At 45.4% G+C, this 16,240-nt stretch overlaps 1 protein-coding gene, 1 long non-coding RNA gene and 1 pseudogene across 2 annotated transcripts; 1 reads left to right on the forward strand and 2 right to left on the reverse strand.

Annotated features, from left to right (window-relative positions):
- Positions 1 to 771: 771 nt before the first annotated feature.
- On the reverse strand, positions 772 to 8,994 carry LOC124980353 (farnesyl pyrophosphate synthase-like; annotated as a pseudogene).
- Positions 8,995 to 11,945: 2,951 nt separating this feature from the next.
- On the reverse strand, positions 11,946 to 13,917 carry Eif1 (eukaryotic translation initiation factor 1). Its single transcript, XM_047547500.1, has 4 exons — positions 13,733 to 13,917; positions 12,881 to 13,044; positions 12,658 to 12,759; positions 11,946 to 12,166 (listed from the first exon to the last, which is right to left on the reverse strand). The coding sequence occupies exons 1-4, from the start codon at positions 13,761 to 13,763 to the stop codon at positions 12,122 to 12,124; spliced, it is 342 nt and encodes a 113-aa protein (XP_047403456.1). The 5' UTR covers positions 13,764 to 13,917; the 3' UTR covers positions 11,946 to 12,121.
- Positions 13,498 to 15,928, forward strand: LOC124981257 (uncharacterized). The gene is made up of 3 exons (XR_007107950.1): positions 13,498 to 14,337; positions 14,528 to 14,718; positions 15,664 to 15,928. It is a non-coding gene; the product is annotated as an uncharacterized LOC124981257 (long non-coding RNA).
- The last annotated feature ends 312 nt before the right edge of the window (positions 15,929 to 16,240 follow it).

Genomic DNA, 16,240 nt, shown 5'->3' on the forward strand with positions numbered 1-16,240 from the left:
CTCAGGGGCCCAGACACAGGCCTGATGCCCGGAGACAACAGGGCACCCCTCTGTCAGCTCTCCTGACCTTCCCTCTCCCCTTTTCATCCCATGTCCATCTATGCCTTTGAAGGGGTGGTTCTCAGTCCAGGCTTTGGGTTCAGATCACTGGGGGAAGTTTTAACCATCTTCCCCCAGGTCAGCTCAGAGCCTGGGGGTGAAGTCCAGGCCTCAGCTGGAGTGTGGGCAGAATGAGCATTTTTGGGTGTTTGCGTTTTTTTTTTTTTGTACTGGGGATTGAACCCAGGGGTGCTGTACCACTGACTCACATCCCCAGCCCATTTTATTTTTTGAGACAGGATCTAAATTACTTAGGGCTTCACTAGGTTGCTGAGGCTGACCTCGAACTTGGAATCCCCTGCCCTTGCCTTCAAGTTGCTGGGATTACAGGTGTGTGTCCTCATGCCCAGGGCATTTGTGTAGGTGAAAGGATTAGGCAGGAAAGCATCAGGATCCTGGCCTTAAATCCCAGCTCTGGCACTTAGCTGTGCTATTGATTTAATTGATCTTTGGGGTCTTGGTTTTCCTGTATGTGAAATGAGAATAGTACTCAGTCATCCTCAGTATCCACTGATGTCAAAATTTGAGGATGCTCAAGTCCTGCATGTAAAATGGCATAATATTTGCATATAACCTACACACATCCTGCTGTATACTTTATTTTTTATTTTTATTTTTTGTTATACAATAATTTATTGAGAGCCCTCCCTCCCTGCCCTTGCAGTTGCTAGGTCACTTTTTCCTCCTGTAGATCTTGTTGGCTAGCCCCAGGAAGACGGCAGGGGGCAGGGGCGCAGCACACTGCTCGATGAGACTCATAAGGTGGCTGTAACTGTCTTCTTCATACTTCAAGAACACAGCTGGCAGATTCATCTCCTGGTACAGTGCCCTCACTTGGGCTACCTTCTTGGCGTCCTTCTGCCCATAGTTGTCCCACAAGATCTGGGGCTGTTCTGGAGTTGCCCGTTGCAGACACTGAACCACCAGCCAGCTGCACTCGCTGTCCTGGATGTCAGTGCCAACCTTTCCAGTCACACTGGGGTCACCAAAGAGGTCAAGTTAATCATCCTGAATCTGAAAGAACTCTCCCATCTCAATCAGGATCTTGTTGGCATTAGCATGTTCCTTCTCCCCATCAATGCCTGCCATGTACACGGCAGCAGTGATAGGCAAGTAGAAGGAGTAGAAAGCTGTCTTGTACTTGACAATGGATTTGTACCTCTTTTCAGTGTATCTGCCACGATCCACATTGCCCTGCGGGGCTGTGATGAAGTCCAGGGTCTGCCCGATCTCAGTCTGATAGGATCACTGCAGGAAGAGCTCAATCAAGTTCAAATTGTAGGGCTGATCCCGGCAGTAGAACTTCAGCGGGCGGGTAGATACAGGATTCCAGAAGCAGAGCATCGTTGATGGCATCCAAACCTATGCCTGGCTTCTGATACCAGCAGGGCTGTCCCGGGCAGGTAATGGATGAATCCATGATGTCATCTGACACCAGGAAGAAAGCCCGCAGCAGTTCCAGCCCACTGTCAGGGCCCTCTGGAGACTATCAGCATCCTGTTTTCCTGGATCCACCAGCTCCTGGAATGTTGCCACCACCGTCAAACGCCGGCTGTACTTGCCTCCAATGGCATTATATTCCGGGACCTCCTTAAGTCGAGCAATAGCGTCTCCTGTCTCTGGGTGCCCCATCTCATCTTCAGTCAGCGCCTTGACTATCTGAGAGAAAGGCTGGATGAAATCCTGCTCTTCTTGGGCATAAATATCTGATTTCTGGTCTCCGTTCATTCTGCTCCTGTATGCCAGCTCTTGTTTAATCTGCTGTATACTTTAAATCACCTCTAGGTTGCTTATAATAACCTAATGCAATGTAAAGGCTACGTAAATAGTTGTTCTACTGTATTGTTTAGGGAATAATGACAAGAAAAAAAAAAGTCTGTGTAAGTTCAGTATAGACACAAATTTTCTCCTGAATGTATATTTTTTTAAATTATTTTTTTAGTTGGCAATGGGCCTTTATTTTATTTATTTTTATGTGGTGCTGAGGATGGAACCCAGTGCTTCACACATGCTAGGCAAGTACTCTACCACTGAGCCACATCTCCAGACCTCCCCTGAATATTTTTGATCCTTGGTTGGTTGAATCCACAGATGTGGGACACAAGGATACAGAAGGCCAACTTCACTGACCTCAGAGGGTCATGGTATGGGGTTCATGAGGCACGGGTGGCATTCACGAGGTCTCTAAACATGATAAGTTTAAACTGCTCCTTCCACCCGGCCTCACATCATCTTCTGCTTCCCGTGGCTTCGGGGCCAGTCCCACCTGGCCTCCGCCTTCGGGACTGTATTGCTTCTCATGTGTTAACAATAACATTTCCCTACTGAATGAGCCCTCATGGGGTTTATTGTTTCACTTATTACTCAAAACAGGGCCCAGAACTCTGGCTACAGACCATCAAAACCCACTAAATGCACATTTAGGATGTTTGCATCCCATTAATAGCAATTTTATACAAAACACAAACTATAAAAAATTGATGAACTCTAGTTAATGAAGAGTTGAGAGTGAAGCATGCTAAGCACACTTCTATTTATCTAAAAGTGCATAAAAAAGATGGACAGATATGCAATCAATAATAATAAAATATATGCTGGACGCAGTGGTGCACCCCTGTAATCCCAGCTACTCCGGAGGCTGAGGCAGGGGGTCTGCAAGTTTGAGGTTAGCCTAGGCAATTTAGCAAGACACTGTCTCAAAATAAAAAAAATTAAAAATGGCAGAACCCTTGCACATCATGCATGAAGGTCTGGGTTTAATCCCAGGTAGCACACACACATACACAAGAATGATAAAATATAGCTGGGCGTGGTGGTGCACGCCTGTAACCGCAGTGGCTTGGGAGGCTCAGACAAAAGGATCAGGAGTTCAAAGCCAGCCTTAGCAATTTAGTGTGGTCGTAAGCAACTTAGTGAAACCCTGTCTCTATATAAAATATTAAAAAGGGATGGGGATGTGACTTAGTAGTTAAGCACCCCTGGGTTCAATCCCTGGTACAAAAAAAAAAAAAGGATAAAATATAAATGACAGAATCAATGAGGTGGGTATGAGTATTCACATTAAAATTCTTTCAACTTTTCTGTGTATTTGAACTTTTTTTTTCTTTTTCAGTACTAAGGATTGAACCTCGGGCCTTTCACATGCTAGGCAAGTGCTCTGTTGTTGAGCTCCATCCTCGGCCCTGTGATTTTATTTTGAGACAGGGTCTGGCTAAGTTGCTGAGGCAGGCCTTGAATTTGCAATCCTCCTGCTTCATCTTCTGAGTAGCTGGAATTATGGGTGTGCACCAGTATGCTGGGTGTATTTGAACATTTTTATAAGATGTTGGAAAAATTTTTGTTTGGCAATTTAAAATAGTGGTTTTGTTTTTAAAATACTTTTATTTTTATGTGGTGCTGAGGATGGAACACCAGTGCCTCGTATGTGCTAGGCAAGCGCTCGACCACTGAGCTACAACCTCAGCCCTAAAATAGTGGTTTTAAATGGGAAATATAATTCTGAAGGCGCCTGTGTGGGAGGAGTCTTTATTCAGGTGTATTTCCGAGATGAGGAAGTGAGGCTGTTAGGGTTAGTCCCCGACAGGTAGCAGGTCAGGGAGCCCAGCCGTGAACCTGATGGGTTTTCTTGGCCTCCTTGGACTGCTACCTTCCCTCAGCCCACAGCCCCGATCCCACCCTTTCTCCAGGAGCTCAGTTTCTGCTTATTTTACCTTCCTGGTGACTTCCGGTTCTTCCACTCATCCGGGTCCTCACCCCACCTACATCTCCCGGCCTCACTTTTCTCCTTCCCCAGGGTTTGTCATTTCAGTCACATGGGGTACACTTAGGTTGCTGCTCCTTGTCCTGTTCGGAACCTGCAGGTTGGTGCCTAGTCCCAGGCAGAGGCTACCACCACCCCTTCCTCAGCTTCTGTCTCCCTCTCCCAGAAAAAACAGACCGGGAAAGTTTCCGGAAAGTAACCAGTGAATTCAATTGCAAATTAATATTCTGCAATTGGGTTGTTGCCTGGCAACCCTGGTGAATCATCTCTCCTTCACTTCCAAGGTCATTTGACGTCAGGTCCCCCCTTCCCCCATCTCTGCACCATGAACACAACTGTCTGAGTTCAACTTCTGTCCTTTTTTCCTTTCCTCCATCACTGGAGAGTATGTCACCCCTTTCAAGGTCAACCGACTCTCCAGGACCCTAATCCTGACACTCCTGCCCACTTAGAGACCACAGGCCTTCACTTTTTCACTCATTTGTTCATTCACCCATTTACCTATTTATTCAACGAAAAATTTCTAAGAGCCATCTTTGCCAGGCACTGTGCTGCCCCTGGGGACACAGTGTCGAACAAGTTTTTCCTTGTTCCTTTTTCCCTGGAGTGGAGGGCAATATGATATGTGCTTATGGTGGAGGGGAAGTAAGTAGGGAAGCCCTTTCCTTGAATTGCTCTTCTCTGAAAGGCTTCTGATGACTGTAACGAATTTTCACCTTCCCTTCCCACAACAATGGGTGACTAAAATTTAGGGAGCACTTTGGTGACCAGGCTTCCTTGTGAACTAAGCTCTTTAGAGGCATTATGCCTATGCAAAGCCAGGACTGCTCTTCAGCTGGACCATTTATTTTCCAGTACTGGGGACAGGATTGAAACCAGGGGCGTTTAACCACTGAGCCACATCTCCAGCCTTTTTTTTTTTTTTTTTTTAATTTTTTTAGTTGTCAGTGGATCTTTTGTTCAATTTTATTTATTTATATGTGGTGCTGCCTATCGAACACGGGGCCTCACACATGCCAGGCAAGTACTCTATCACTGACCTTCAACTCCAGCACCCCGCCCCGGCCCTTTGTATGGTTTTTTTTTTTTAAAATATTTTGTTTTAGTTGTAGGTGGACACAATACCTTTATTTTTATGCAGTGCTAAGGATTGAACCCAGGACCTCGCACATGCTAGGCAAGCGTGCCACCACTGAGCCACAATGCGAGCCCCTTATGTTTTATTTTGAGACAGTTGCTTAGGGCCTCACTAAGTTGCTGAGGCTGGCTTTGAACTTGTGATCCTCCTACCTCAGCCTCCTGAGCTGCTGGGATTACAGGTGGGCACCACCATTCCTACCTCTAACTGGGCCATTTCTTATGGTTGTGTTTAAAGTGAGCAACTTGAGGAATGAGTAATGTCTCCCTAATGGTAAAGAGCAGGCTTGCTGACTGCTTACTGTAAAGATTCCACAAGCTCAGGACTTCTCAGCTGTGAGGCAACTTCTGCCTACACGGCATTCACCTGGGTTCCTCTTGTGTCACCCCTGAGGAATGTGGAAGGCAAATCATGCTGCTGGCTGTGTGGTGGGTAATAGTTACTTGCCCCTGACCCAGGAGTCTTGTATCTTCTGCCAGAATCAAAGAACAGTAGTAGGACAACTTATTAACTTCAAGCAGGATAAAATCAAATCTAAAACTTGACCCAGTTTTAGGACCCAGAGCTCATCAGATACACAGGTGAGATTTGAACCCAGGCAGTTTGATTCCAGAGGCAGCTCCGGAGGTATTTAAGTCTTTCTGGTGGGTGCAGGGGCATACCTGTAGTCTCAGCACTCAGGAGGAGGAGATAGGAGCAATACTTGACCCCAGGAGTCTGGGGCCAGCCTGTGCAACACAGTAAGAGCCCATCTCAAACAAACAAACAAAAGCAAAGCAAAGCAAAACAAAACGAAAAAACAAAACCCCAAACTAAAGAACCAACATAGAGATTTAAAATCTTTTTATCATATGCCATGTATATACTAGGGATTTTAAGAACAGGAAAGTTAATATGTTTGGGGTTGGTAAATTATGATAGGTTCATTAACTTAAAACATAATCTGTAGTAATTTTACCAAAGACCAATTTTGACCTTTTACATTTAAAAAGTGACAAAATATTGTGTATATTTAGTTAAAAGCAAAACCACAACTTTGAACAGGTTAAAAAGTGATATATCAGTTTGGCTTTGAGAACAAGTATATATTTAATGCAGGTTTAAATTTTATGGGTGTATGTTTTAGCATTCATTGGAACCTCTTTAAATTTGTAATACTAAAATTTTAATGTATAACTTTTGTATTTTTTTTTCCTAGAGCATCATGCAAGTTTTAAGATACTCACATGTAAGCAGTTTGTAAAGAGTGAGATGTGGCCTATCTTTGGTCCCAATAAGTGAAAAACCAAATTAGATACAGCCATCACTGAATTTTCTGTTGACACTGTAGTACTGGGGATTGAATCCAGGGACACTTTACTACTGGGCCACATCCCCAGTACTTTTAAATTTTTTAAAAAATGAGACAGGGTCTTGCTAAGTTGCTGAGGCTGGTCTTGAACTTGTCATCCGCCTGCCTCAGCTTCCCAAGTTGCTGGGATTATAGGCTTGTGCCACCACCCCTGGCTTGTCAACACTGTTTCTGGCATCTGGGAGACTACTTAATTGGTTGACCCGCAGGTTGATGGGTAGATCAACCATCATTCCTGGACCACTCCAGTGATTCTGGCCTGAGCTCCTGGCAGCCAGGTATCAACACCTCCCATCTAGTGCAATAATAATCTGTATTCAGCTCAGCTCATACCTGTTGCTTTCTTTACTTTGACAGCCCACTTTTGTGTTTCAATGCAGAGTTAAAGCTCTGAAGGAATCTACTCTTATGAAAACAATGTTACTTTTTTTTTTCTCCTCCAAGGGACAGGGTCTTGCTATATTGCCCAGGCTGGTCCTGAACTCTTGGGCTCCAGAGTTCCTACCACCTCAGTCTCCCAAGTACCTGGGATTACAGGTGTGCACCACCACACCCAGCTACTCTTTTTCTAACCAGATTGTGGATCACAATGGAAGGTCTGCTAATTTTATTATCTAAACAGGGTGTCTCAAACTATTAAATGAAGGTGGATAAGATGAAGATTGATTCAGTAGATCTGAGAGATGCTTGAAATTCTGCATGTCTAACTGGCTCCCAGGTCAGATTGAGCAGGAAAAGCCTTTATTTCTGTCTCTAAGGTGGACCAGGAAACCTACGTAAATTGTAATCTCGTTGCACCAATTTTCCCCTTGTGATTGTCTCTTCCTGTTTCACAGAAATGGACAATCAATGACTTGACACACAAAGAGTGACTGTCATGTTTATGCTCCACGTTAACTTATTTTTCAACCTCTGTGTTCCATGCTTCCTGTTTCTAACCAATTGTCCATGATGGGTATAAATTAACCATAAAGGATGACGATTAAGGACGATTTAAACTGTGCAATGATTTGGACTGCTGTGTCTTGGTGACACCTGGTGACAGTGGCAGTGGAGATAGGAAGTGAACGCACAGACATCTGTGCAGTGGAGTGTTGGCTACTGTGTGAGCTCCTTTTGCCCAACACACTGTTTTAAGGAAATATTTAATGGTGTTCTTGAAAATCTCTGTTAATCTGGGGACCTGGTAAACCTCTGAATAGGAAACATGGATGCTGTTTTGGGTTGTGGGCCCTTTTAAGAATCTAATAAAGGCTATGAGTGCTCTCCCCACAAAATACACAAAGTGTGCATTACATGCAGATTTCAAGTTTTTTTTTAAATTCCTTCTGGTGGTATGTGGGGATTGAACCCACGGCCTCACACATCCTAGATAAAGTACTCTATCACTGAGCAACAGCCCCAGTTCAACAAAGTTCTGACCCTGGGCCACTCTAGCCAAACCACCTTCAATATAACATTTCTGATTACTTTTCAAGCTGAGCTCTGATGATACTCCCCTCCTGCCTGAGCTTCCTCAGCAGTTCCCCTTTATTCAAAGCAGAGCTTCCTCAAGGGAGATCCATGGGCCACCCCTTAGGAACTGGCTGATACCGAATAAAATGCAGACTCCTGGGCCTTTAGTTCAGAGCTTCTGAATCAGGAACTATGGGCTATTTCATAGATCTTTTTTTAAGTATTTTTTTAGTTGTGGATGGACCTTTATTTATTTGTTTATATGTGGTGCTGAGGATTGAATCTAGGGCATTACACATACTAGGCAAGTGCTTTATTGAGCCACAACCCCAGCCCCTATTACCTAGATCTTTTTAGCCCTTGGAAGCCCCATCAGAGCCTCATATCAAATGAATAAAATGAACCCACAAGCCAAAGCAGCATACATATTCTGTAACTTTTTTTCCCTAGTGCTGGGGACTGAATTTGTAAAACTAATTGAAAAAAATGCTTATAAATTTTGCAAACTTGAGTTAAGAATATTTTCTCTAGAACTTTTATTGTTTGCATACAGCCATATAAGAATTATATTTCAGTTATTGTCAATGTTATGCTTTATAGCATTAAACATTTATTTATTTTGATTTTGTGGTTTTTGGGTCAAATTTGAGATGAAACTTCCTTTCAGTTCTTAGACATTTTATTTCCATTTATTTGTTTATTTTGGGTAGTCAGGATGGAACCCACAAGTGCTCTACCATTGAAATAAGGACTGCGCCTCCAGACCAGTTTTACTACTTTTATTTTGCGACAGGGTCTTGCTAAATTGCCCAGCTTATCCTCAAGCTTGCAATTCTCCTGCCTCGGCTTCCCAAGGTGCTGGGATTGCAGGCGTGCACCACCACACCTGGCTCAGTTCATAGACATTTTGGTCCTTGAAAAGCCAGGGAGACCTGGGCATTCTTCAGCTAATACCCAACAGAGTTAAACCATCCTGAGTAGAGCCTAGAATCTCAATTTTTAATGAGATCCCCCAAGAAAATGTACATCGTGACTATTTGAGCTAGGAGGAATTAAGAGCATGCAAGAGAAATTACTAAAGCCTCACATTATGTGACAAAGTTTGAAATAATGTATATCTCCTAAAAAGTTAATCTGGTGTGGTAGCATGTACCTGTATACACAGCTACTCCAGGAGGCTGAGGTAATAGGATCACTTGAGTGTCCAAGTTCCAGGCCAGCTTGGGCAACATAGTGAAACCCCATCTCAAAAAAAAAAAAAAAAAAAAAAAAAAAAAAAGTCAAGCTTTTAATGGCAAAGCACTGTATACAACTAGTGCCACCAGGGGGCACCACTGAGGTAGGTAAACAAGGAAGGGGTCAAATTCTCCGTTCTTGGAGTAAGTGTTTTTTTCTCTGAGCTATACATGGATTTCGAGCAATTTGAATAGATTTTAGTTGTTTTTGTAGATTCTCAGTTTTACCCGACTGGTTTTGTCTTCATAACATCATTTTAAGGAATGTTTGTCCTTGCAAGTCCCCTTGGAGAGGTTGAACATGGAAGAACGAATGGCTGGGGTCTGGGGTTGGAGGGCAGGGACTTAAGTAGAGCTGGGTGGGAGGCATTCTTCATTACAACCAGTCTTTTATACTGTGATTCTTCTGCATATTAGCACCTAAACGTCCTGGCTTATGGTGTCAGCCACATGAGCTCACCCGGAAAGTCCACATCTTCCTTTACTCCCTTTTTCCCACCTACTTGCCAAATCACATTCTCCCTGAATCTGTTCCACCCAGGAGCTTCTGGTAAATGTCCATGTATACCAGACTTGGTGGTAATAAGACAGTACTGTATCATTCCTATTCTATACAGGGACTATGTTCCAGCCAGGCTCCTTAAGTGACAAGATGCCTGCCCCTTGGTGCCTGACTTCTTTCCTCTGCTTGGAATGCCCGGCTTCACATGGCATCTCCTTCATGAAGTCTTCCTGGCCCCATTCTCTGAGGACAGGAGGGGAAGTTCCCAATCTTGCGATCTTGTGGTTCTAAGTTGTGAATGTATTGGTCATGTGGTGGAAACAACAGTGCACAGAAGTCCTAGAGGCTCTTCCATTTACTAACCCTGGGAACTTCCACTTTTTAGTTTTCTCAACCATTGAATGGAGTGAATTGTGCTTACTTTAGTTCAGAGATTCACCCAAATCACAATTGGATTAGGGTGTTCACAAACTCCCTGTGATACGTTCATAGATAATCGTTGCTAGCTTAACTCAAGATTAATCTTATCCTAGAGAAATATGGGTCTTTCAAAAAAGCACAAGAAGCCAGTCTAAATAAAGGACTTGGCTGCTAGTTCACATCAACCTATAGCAGAATGGGGAATTCTCTTCTGTCTCATATTGTATCTGATGGTAGTCTTCTATAGGATCAGCTTCTGGTTTACCAAGTTCCTTTAAGAGTCCTTTTGCTGTCAAATCCTGTCAAGGGTCAAAATTTTTTTGGTACTGGGGATTGAACCCAGGGGTGCTTAGCCAGCGAGCTACATTCCCAGCCCATTTTATATTTTGAGACAAGGTCTTGTTAAATTGCTGAGGCTGGCTTTGATTTTGCAATCCTCCTGCATCATTGGGATTACAAGTATGTGCAACCACACCTGGCCTAAAAAAGAAGTGTCAGATTCTTTGTACAGTGCCACAATCTTTGGAGCCTTGTCAGTCAGTTGTTGTTTTATTAAACATTATGAGTTTTGCAGGAAGGCTTTTGCAGGCTTATTCTAGTCAAGCCTTACTTTGGGGATTTATTTACATTTCTGGGCAGTTGCCAGTGCATTAACCTTTTACCAGCCCTCCTCTGCTTCATCTGATTCTAAGTATCTTCAGGACCTGGCCTCTATCCCTTTTCACCCAAGTCTGACCTTTACCTATAAAACTGCCTAGCAACAAATTTATTATCTAGATCCATGTCCTGAGGGAGTACTTTTTCAACAGAATTTATGGACCCAAGAACGGACCTTGACATGTCCTGTCAGGAATGGCCTCCCAACATTAAATTTCAGCTTCTCTAACAAGTCCCCTCAGAAGTGAACTATACACCCAATGCCTAGTACACTGTGGCACACTTTTCTAGTTTGTGGCTCTGAGATTAAGGTCTATATCATGACCGCCCTTTTGTTAGGGTCTAAACCAAGACCTGTCACTGAGGGATTTGCATTTCCAACTACCCCACCGTAACCCACAAACAAATTTCTCCAGCTCCAAGGGAGGGACAGCCCAGTGACCAGTGCATACTGAGGTTGGCTAACCATGTCAGCCATGCAGCACCTTCTTCCAGGACACTGATTAATGGGACAGCATAACTGTGCCAAATGACTGCAAAATAGTTGACTCAAAAGGAACAAGTTCACAAAAGGTTTACTAGGCCAAGTTCAACTGATAAACTGTGACATCCTCCACTGCCCATTTCCGTGGTTCATCCACATACACAAGATAGACTATGGATAAAGTAGAATCAGAAAGTCAGTTATTTCTGAAAACAAGTTTTATTTAAATAAGGGTTTAAATACATTACATAACATTAAAACTGGAAGGGAAAAAGAAAACCAAAAACCAGTTTATTACTTCACATGGCACTGGGCAGCTGTTGCTAGTGAGTTGCAAGCTCTATAGCTAGCTACAGGACTGATAACATCAGTTTGGTATTTGTTCCCTTGTCAAAAGTTTAACTGATTTTAAGCTGGCCTCACATTCTGTTGTTCTGGACACCCCTTAGCTAGAATATGTCTAGTCAAAAAGACCTTGGTGGCAAGCCAGATGTCATTATCACCTCACTGGAAGGAAGGTGGCCTTTGAGTTCTGCCCACCTGGTCAGGTTAGACACCAGGGGCTCTTTTTTCTTTTTCTTAAAAAACAAAACAAACAAAACCCACCAAAGGCCCCCTCTAGTGGTACAGCTGCCTTACCCCATCCTCCTGCTCAGGTCATCACACTCTTAGGACAGGGGCCTCTGCTGAGGGAGAGTTGAGAAGCTTCTGGTCAGACACAGCCATCTGATCTTGGGCCTCTGGGCTTTGCTGAAACATCACGTTATTGCTTTGTTTCAGAGTGGACACTGCCAGGCACCTACTGCTTGACCTCTGTTTAAATGAGGGACTTCAAGACTAGACAGCATGGCTCTTTTCAGTTTATTGCATGAAGGAGTTACACTAGTCCAAGTTAAAAGCGGACCCCAAATGGTTACATTATACAAGCTGTGAGGTTTTTAAACTTGTGACAAGGGACAGAAGGGAAATTCTACTCATTGCAAGGAAATCCTCACTTAAGCTTCAGTGAGCCACAAGCACTTAAAACCCATGAACCTTCAGCTGATCGTCCTTAGCCAGTCCAATCTGCAAAGAGAAAAGGGCAAAGTTTTAAGGGGGCTAAAAGACTTCTTTGAAAGAAAAAAAGTCTTTACATCTGATGGCAATAATAGGTCTTCCAGCTACTATACCCAGCAAAAGGAACCCAACAGCCAGTGTGCATGTCATGTCAATCCCTGCAAGCACAATGGTTCAACTGGGGGTCTTCAATTTAAGAACTACCCTCTTGAACATCCTTGCCTCCTCAAGAAACTAGAGTGTGAGAATGGGGATCAACCAGGTGAAATCTCTTCATTGTATCAAAAATACATAGCATTTGATTTTGTACGAAATTTAAACTTGCATCAGTAAAGCTGACAAGTCCCCTCAGTTTTAAGAATGATGGTTTTTACCCATGCACTTAACTGTTGCTTTGCTCAGCCTTTTCTATGTCTGCTATAAAAACCGAATAAGCTAGGAAGGATCTGATATCTACGAAGGAAGAGGCACAAATGGAAACAAGACATGCCTGAACTCACCTCTACCAGGAACTGGCATATGTTCTTGCGCTGGTCACCCTGTAGCTGAATTACTTCTCCATATTCTGGATGCTCAATTACAGTACCATTGCAGGCAAATTTCTGCAAGCACAAAAGCAGCAAAACGAATTAGGCCAAGCAACTGCACTAATGCAGTTAACAATCCCTTTCTAGTTCGAACACCCTTGTGGACAACTTAAATGGACCATCATTTTAGACGCACCTTCTTAAACGCCTTCACTAGTTTCTTTTTATCGTAATCATCAGCGATCCCTTGGACAGTGGTAAGGGTCTTCCTGCCGTTTCTCTGTTGAATTCTTATATGGATATAATCCTCAGTGCCAGCAGGAAGCAGGTCATCACCCTTACTTGCATCAGCAAAGGGGTCTGAGAAGAGAAGATTAAGCTTATTTAGTGCTTAGGTGGTTCAGCTACCACCCTCCCACTTATCTTTTGCACTGGTAGTGAAATCGTTAGGGCAACTTGGGTCAGGTTGGACGAGTCCTCTGTTGGCTCTCCCCAAACAGGTCAGTCTAGGACGGCTGGCTTCCCCAAGGACCAGAGAAAGCCTGGGCCTCTCGCCCTAGGCCCGCCCTGCCTCGGCAGCAGATCACGTGCTGGGAGCTCCGGCTGGCAGGCGGCGCCCCACCCGGCTGATGCAACCGGCCGGAACCCGAGCACCCGAGGCGGGGCCAAGCCTCCCACCCCCATTGGTGAGCACGTTTGTCACTTAGGGCTGGCACCGCCTTTCCCTCCCGGTTCCGTGACAACGACGGTGACGTATCGGACGTGACGCAGGGGTGGCGGGAGGGGGCGGGTGTGGCCCGAGGAGGACCAGAAGCCATTAGTAAATGCGCCACCCGAGACGCTGGGCCCGCCCAAAGGCTGACCTCCTGCCCGCTCCTTCCGGTCGTACTCAGGGCCCGACCCCAGAGTCCAGGCATCGACCCTGTTACCCCGCGAGCCTGGACACCTCTCTCCTGTCCGAATTACGATGGCCCGAGGCGTTTGGCAGATTCCGGAGCCCGGAATGCCCCGCTGCCCCGGCAGGGCCTGCGACCTTCCCCTGGCTTACCGAAAGAGTGGAGGTTCTGGATAGCGGACATACGATACGATTCCTTTTCCTCGGTGGAAACGGCCTGCGGAAGGCGGCTGCGGGAGAAGGCGGGCGGGGGGGACGGAGCGTCGGGAAGCGAGGGGGCTCGAGGGGGAGGCTGCTGAGTCCTCGGCGGCGGCTCAGTGACTGGGGCGGAGGGGCGGCGCCTGTATTCACTTATATAGCCGCCCCTGTGACGCCAGCGCGCTGCCCTCACGTCCCGGCCCCACCCACGGCGTCGTGCTCCCAAGCGTCTCGGAGCCACCGCTTCCAATTGGTCCGGGGACGGGGACACGGTGCGGCGCCTGCGCAGGAACTTGACTGTGGGAGGGCGTCCCGATGACTCCGGGAGAAGTGGGAGGGGGAGAGAGACCTCGGTTTGTCTGGGCGCCTGCGCCGTGCGGGTGGAAGTGTCTGGTCTGCGGAGAAACTGGCTGAAGTTTCGAGTGCGCCTGCGCACTATGTCCTTTGGCACGCTTTGCCTTCCTGACCCTGTTGCAGCCCTTCCTGCTCTGATGGGTTTTAGTCGGGTTAGATTGGCACTCCCTGGAGGGGTCTTGATACTGAGCCTCCCAAATGCGACGGTATGTCTTACTAACCTATATACTCAACTGTCTACCCATTCGGTCATAAAAAGATGACCCTAAAATAAGATTAGGGTGGCACTTCGATTATTTAATCAACATAAATAAAGTCTTAACTTTATAGTTTAGATTATCTTTTAGGTTAATCTGTTCTAAAAATGGGTTAACGCTATCCAAAATTCTCTTTCAGGTTAGATTAATCCTCCTAAGGAATGTGCCCAGGTCACTAGTACCAGTTCAAGGGGTAGTAAGTGGTTCTTCACCAGCACCCCGGCCCCCGTTCCCCGCCCACCACAGGTCAGGCACCAGAGGGTGCCCATTGTGTCATACAGTGTCATACAAGCTGTGTGGAGTGGAGTCTTCCCAGAGCTTGGATTATATGTATCCTTCAAAACAGTTAACCTTTCTTGCTCTATTGAAACACAGTTGCTGGGTGAGTGGTGTCAAAAGATCAGGAGTTTTAGGCACAGAGGACTCCAGGGGCCAGGCAGGTCAGATAAAGGAGAGTCCAAAGCAAAATGTGATGTAAAGAGGTGCTGGTGGGAGCTGGGTGAGAACCGGAGTGCAGTTAACTGCCCACCTATAGCCCGCTGTGCTAGACGTTTTTCAAGAGTGTCTGGAAATCCCAAGGTTTATATAAAATTTATTTTATTATTATTATTTTTGGTATTTGTTATCTCGAACCAGGGGTGCTTGACCACTGAGCCACATCCCCAGCCCTTTTTACATTTTATTTAGAGGCAGGGTCTGGCTAAGTTGCTTAGTGCCTCCCTAAGTTGTTGATGCTGACCTTGAACTTGGATCCTCCTGTCTCAGCCCCCTGAGCTCCTGGGATTACAGGTGTGCATCACCACACCTGGCTAAAATCTCTTTAATTTTAAAATATTGTCAATAAGTTGACTTTTTGGAAAAAGTTGAAAGCCAACCTTGCCCTCTGCTCCCCAAATGTGTGCTGACCTTGTGGACAGCCAGTCTGTGTTTCTGTCAGGGTCACTGCCCTCCTGGAGGTGAAGGCTAGTGGGAGAGAGAGAAAATAAGCAATAAGATAATGACAGATTGTGAGAGGTGCCCCAAAGGAAGTAAATGGGGTGATGTGACAGAGTGACAGGGCCAGGCTTCTTCTTCATATGGTGTGATCAGAGAAAGTCCTGTAAGGAGGAGAACTCCCAACTAGTGCTCCGAGGATGGGAAGGAGTCCACTGTGGAGCAGGGCTCACAGGCCAGAAAGCCTTGAGGGAGGAAAAGCTAACTATACTTGATAGTTTGTTTTGATTCTATATTTACTGAACAATCTTTTGATTAATACTTTGTCTTCCTTGACATCAGAAAGGATAACCATGGCTGTAGATCATGGGCATCCCAGTCACACAGTCTGAAAAGTCACACAGTTTGAAAAGTCGAGGACCCAGACTGCCAACCTGGGGACCTCTCCTCTCAGGGATAAGGCTCTGCTGGAAAGGGTTTGGGGGGAGCGTGACTGAGTCAGAGCTGTCCTTCCCAGTGTGCACACAATATTTTGTATCATAAAATTTGAAAATCATGATGTGGTTTTTATGGTTTAAATATGAGATGTCCCCCAAAAGCTCATGTGTGAGACAATACTAGAACAATTGGGTTATGAGAGACTTGACCTAATCAGTGCATCAGTCCACTGATAGGGATTAACTGGTTGGTAACCAGGGGCAGGTAGGGTGTGGCTAGAGTAAGTGGGTTGTTGAGGGGGTGCCTTTGGGGTATATATTTTGTCCCTGTGAGGAACAGCTTTCTGTACTTCCTGATTGTTCTGTTCAGAGCTGCTTTCCTCCTCCACACACTTCTGCCATGATGTTCTGCCTCACTTTGGGCCCAGAGCCATGGACCCCGACCATCTATAGACTAAGACCTCTGACACTGCGAACACCAA

Source organism: Sciurus carolinensis, chromosome 3 (genome assembly GCF_902686445.1).
Source record: "Sciurus carolinensis chromosome 3, mSciCar1.2, whole genome shotgun sequence".
NCBI classification, from domain to species: Eukaryota; Metazoa; Chordata; class Mammalia; order Rodentia; family Sciuridae; genus Sciurus; species Sciurus carolinensis.

Coding starts and splice junctions, on each gene's coding strand:
- Eif1 (XM_047547500.1), bottom strand. CDS start 13,763: ATGTCCGCTATCCAGAACCTCCACTCTTTCG. Junction 13,045..13,732: donor CCAGAACCTCCACTCTTTCG/GTAAGCCAGGGG, acceptor TTCTCTTCTCAG/ACCCCTTTGCTGATGCAAGT. Junction 12,167..12,657: donor TATGCCAGTTCCTGGTAGAG/GTGAGTTCAGGC, acceptor TTCTCTTTGCAG/ATTGGACTGGCTAAGGACGA.